Here is a 5,109-nt window from a genome sequence, read left to right on the forward strand (position 1 = left end):
TACTTTACAGCACCCGCATTGATTTAGTGCGGTACAGTCATGACAGAAACTTACGAGTTCTGATTGTGTGCCATGATCCTCCGAGCTGGCTCCCTCGTCGCTTGAGTCAGAAAGGCAGTCTGTCGAATCATCATCCATGCAGCCTTCATATCCCGGTTCCATTACGGACCTTGTCTCTGAGTTCTATGGGTGTAATATAACTACTTTGTTACGTCAATCTAGTGCGCAGGCCGAGTTTAACTACAATGAAGAAAGTAATTAAAAACAAGCTAGCTGGTAAGCAGTCTACTCACGTTAACAATCTCTTGTATAGAGTTGTCAAAAGGACGTTCATCATCACTTGATAGATCGTAGGGCGCGTCGTTCTGGACGTCGCTACGAGCATTAAGGCTGAGACACATGTACGACGAAATGTGCGACCTGTCGTGCGACGCGTCGCAGCGCAAAGCACCCTGGGACTGATTCTGGAGACATAGGTCGTCGCAGCAGCGCTCTGCGACAAGTCGCAGCGCGACAAAACTGCTCAGATATCTCCGCTCCCGTCGGCGGGTTGTCGTACGGATGTAGTGACGTCATGAGCCAAGCAGCCAATGATGCTGCCTCTCTGATAGATGCGATGGATCCGAGAAAAAATGGCGGACAGTGTGTGTTCTGAATGCAAACAGTGGCAGATTTCGTTGTATTGCTCCTTGAAAGACACGTGAAATAAGGAATGAATTGTTCTCGTTTACTGTGAGCACATTTCGTTATGTTAAATAAAGTGTAAGCGAGTGTACCTCTTGCCGCGCTGTTCTAGCACCACCAGCAACACGACGGTTCAGAGCGACATGTCGTAAGGATGTCGCCGCCCATGTGTCTGCTGATGCAGCACGCGACAACTCGTGACACGAAACTGTGCGACTCGTCGAACGACGGGTCGTGCATTTTGTCGTACATGTGTTTCGCCCTTTATTCCCGGATGAAGTGACATTCTCCTGTGTCGCAGCATCTTCCAGTGAACCTCTGACGGACATGCAGCTTCTCTCCGGTGCCACTTCGGCATTATCTTGTTCATGATCGGCGTTGATTTGGGCCACTTTCGTCGCATGCCTTATTTTTGTCGTGCGAGGTTTTGCAACATTATCTCTTAACATCCACTCGCGGTACCTTTTCGGCATTGCGGGATCAACGTGTTGGGTAATATGTACTTACATCACAATACATAACAATACCTCTCACACCGCATACTAGTAGTGGCGATCGTACATCGCCGACATGCAGCAGAAACAATGCCGTTGCGTCACCGCAGCAAAACGTACAGGTAATCGCATTAGCCAGAAACAAATTATTTGAATAACCTAAAACGCAATTTTATTGGATGCATATTTAATACGTTATATTGTGTTATCGTAGGTTTGTTATGTTTGGGGAGATTCATGCTGCCGCCGCTGTGACACTGGTCGTAGATACGAGTCAAAGCAAGCCAAAGCAATCCGCTTCCTTTCTGGCTGCCCGAGTGGGAACGCGTAGTGTGTTGTGCTTGTCGGGCCTGTTCGCAAAAGTCCTTGTGTGCGGAGACGTGTTGGCAGTTTTAGTGGCTGTCGTGCTGTCGCTGTTCCTAGTTTTGTTGTTTGTGTCAAGTGCGAACTTGTGACATGTCACACATCCTCGTGAAGTGGGAAGATACTGAGGCTTGGGACGTCTACCCCACGAGGGCCATGATTGATGTCGCCACAGCTTCCGCCATCATGAAAGATCCGACGTTGGTCGATACCTATGTGGGAAAGTGTTTTGAGATCCGGTGGAAAGCTGACGCAGAACCCGCCAAAGCTTATTTGATCCAGGCCGGTAAGTAATGTTATTTCCGCATCACGATGCAGTTGATTTGCCATTGATAGTTAGATTTGGTTTGTAAGACCGGGACATGAGGCTTTTGGTCTTGCTTTGGCTATGCCGAAGCTACGCGTACTTAAAGGGATAATGACATTTATAAATTTACAGGTGACGCAGCCAAACTTGAGCGGAAAAGGAACAGACTCGCTACACGTGCAACTTCGCACTCATCATAATCGGTAAGCTGCAGTTAAACAGACCGTGCTAATGAAAGCATTAGTGCTTCTTCGTGCCACGTGTGACTAAAAAATCGCAGTTACTAGGGTTACGACCACACCGGCTAGCACTTGCTTTTAGCATAAATGTTGTGTCAACCTGCACTTCCATTGTATTGCAGCATCAGGCACAACAGAGGTGTTGCACTCATAGCGAGCAAGTACAGGCCTTAGAAAAAGAAAACAACGAGCTAAAGCGCAGGTTAGAGCAGCAGGAAAACTTGATCGGTGAGTGTATCAGACTGTGTCTGTGTGTAGCCAATGTCAGAACACTACGTGTAGTGTCTTTGTGTGTGTGTGTGTGCGACTTGTTTGTTCCTTGAACTTCCTCAAATTCTTGTCCATAGAATCAGGCAAGATGGTACGCAGACTAAAATACATGCTGAGAGAAGTTCAGGAACAACACGTCCAGAATATATGTCAGACTGGTCAAGTAAGTATTTGTCACTGTCTTTGTTATTGATTTCCATTTGAAAGGCAGTTGCAGTTATATTTTGTAGCTTCACTAATGATTGCAACCAGTCCATTCCTTTGATATGTCCAGTACTACTAAACTTATTATTATTAGTTTAGTAGCACAGTTGATGTTATCATTGATCACTGAATGGGGTAGAGTTAAACTGTGGTGCCCTTGTTTAAGTATGATCCATTATACAGTTTGGGATGCCCTTTATGAGTAAATATTGTGCGCATACGATTTTTGCAGCACTGTACAAGCTTTTGACAAGTCCAGTGTTAAAGAACCAGTAATATATAACAAGATAGGTTAGGCTTGCATACATGTCGGCCTGTTATGCCTGAGTTATACTCAGAGTTCATGTGCTGGTGGTGCATGTTTGTGTGTGTTGTAGTGTTTCTCTACAAAACTACAAGTCCACACACAGTCTGTCAGCCTTCGAACAGTGCAGTGCTCGTGAAGTTGGGCCATGGCAATGTATTTGGACACCGGCGGACTTCACACATAGCATGTACAGTGAGTGCACAGCATGTACTTGCTCTCGTGCAACAATGACGCAACAGATGCTAATGAAATACATTGCTGAAGTAATACTGTGCTAGCCTGCGCTATTTCCCTATAGCACATCATATCCTCCAGCGATTCCAGAATAAATACCAACTTATGCTGTTAGTGATCAGTACAGGCCAGATTTATATGCACTTAAAAGTGCATGTTCATGCATTTGAAATGCCCCCCGAATCGTCTGACCCTACTTATGGCTTTGCAGAACGTGGACCTGGGTGCAGGTGTACTCGTCCGCCAGACCACGCTAACACGACTGGAGCAGACATACAAAGACCAGCCGTCCAAGTTTGCGAGGTCCCTGATGAGGGTTTTGTTCACGGACGAGGAGATGGTGAACAAGTCCCTTTTTGGACTGCAGGCCAACAGCAACAAGGACAAGGAAGCGAAACCGGCCCTCGATCCAGCACGTGTGAAGGCTGTGCTAGGTATGTCGCCACATGGGGTTGCTTTATGCGCAAACAATGTGTATATACATTTCCGGGTTGCTGACTTACTAACTAGAACTTGTTACGGTGTATTGTGACTGAATGCTTACACTGCACTTAGAGCCTAAAATTGAGTGATAGCACACACAAGCAAGGACAAGCTGGGTAATTCCATGCCAAGCGTTTCAGGGGTAGGCTGGACCATCACAGGTTTTGTTATGAAATGAAAGCACAACTGAGAAAGTTTTTAGCCTGTGAAAAGTGTTTGGTCATGCTGCGTCATACTACGTCATCAGATTTTTATTTCAAATCAAAATTTGGCAAGACCGTGCTTCTGTAAAGAAATAAGTCTCGAAGAGACTACAGTGAAATTGTTACACCACGGTGGACATCGACAGTCGGCACGGACGCCGTTGCTCTAGCTATTGACTGGCTAACACAATAATTGCCACTTAAAGATCGATTTGGACCTATTGGTACATTTCCTTGACAATAAGAGCGCTAAAAAAGACTAACACAAATGATGCAACATAGACCACTACGTTCTCTAGAGTGCTCTGCGTTTTGTCGTCTGTATTCGTCCCCTTTAGCACTTTTATGGTCAAGGAAATGCCAGACTGATGGTTTCCCACCAGCTCTCTGGGCATGCGATCTTTAAAATTCGACTGAAAGACAGCTACGCTGAATACAGCAGAGATTCTGCACATCTGAAAGTTACAAGCTCTCCGTCGAATCTAAAGTTTCGATAGGTTTATGTTCACTTTATCAATTCCTTTTCTGGTCACTAGACGTGGAATGTCACTTTTTAGTGTGGGCGCAACCTCAAAAATCATTTCAAAACTGCTTTTGTATTGCTGTTGAATCCATTTAGTGCTTAGAAATTGTACTTGCTTTTTGGTTTCAATCTTGTCAATACGACATTAGGTGTGTCAAGGGGCATGCAGACGTATTCAAGAAATATTGTCAGTATTGTGATAAGCACTCTCAGGAACTATACCGTGTCAACTCTGTTATCAAAGCCATTGTTGTGTAGCATCATGACAGTCATTGGATTTATGGTAGGGTTGCACATTAAACGTGTTCTTTTTCCCTATTTTTCAGAACACACCAGCGCCACTTTCAGGTGCTCAGAGGCACCCCTGAAACGGAGCCTCAGCTCAATGCTACAAAAGCTGAACGCAAAGCATGCTGTAGATAAATAAAACTAGATAAATCATCATCTGCGTCTCGCTTTTTGCATCACAGTTTTGAAGCATGCTAAACCTTTCTGTGGCCATAGAAAGGCTTCAAGTAGCACACACAGAAGTGTGCCACTACTTGCAGAGATTGTGCATAATTTCTGCTACCTTGGGTCACAAGTCGTCCGCAGCTTGTCTGCAGCAAAATGATAACCAATTGCCTACAGGAAAGACGCAGGGGTGACAGAAAAGCTGCAGGAAGTTTGTGCAAGTTGTGCAGAGCAGGCTGACAGGGGGTACACAGATCTTCTGCAGAAAGTATCAAGTTTTTTTTTGTAAGGGATGTGTCCTGGAATAGCTTGACCCTGGAGTAGCTTGACCTCACATCAGAATGG

The 5,109-nt window shown here is 45.3% G+C and overlaps 1 protein-coding gene across 1 annotated transcript; it reads left to right on the top strand.

The window, feature by feature from the left end:
* The first annotated feature begins 1,634 nt into the window (after positions 1-1,634).
* On the top strand, positions 1,635-4,753 carry LOC135379012 (uncharacterized). Its single transcript, XM_064612250.1, has 5 exons — positions 1,635-1,757; positions 2,210-2,315; positions 2,435-2,520; positions 3,314-3,536; positions 4,638-4,753. The coding sequence occupies exons 1-5, from the start codon at positions 1,635-1,637 to the stop codon at positions 4,736-4,738; spliced, it is 639 nt and encodes a 212-aa protein (XP_064468320.1). The 3' UTR covers positions 4,739-4,753.
* The last annotated feature ends 356 nt before the right edge of the window (positions 4,754-5,109 follow it).

This window comes from Ornithodoros turicata, chromosome 1, assembly GCF_037126465.1.
Source record: "Ornithodoros turicata isolate Travis chromosome 1, ASM3712646v1, whole genome shotgun sequence".
Classification (NCBI taxonomy): Eukaryota; Metazoa; Arthropoda; class Arachnida; order Ixodida; family Argasidae; genus Ornithodoros; species Ornithodoros turicata.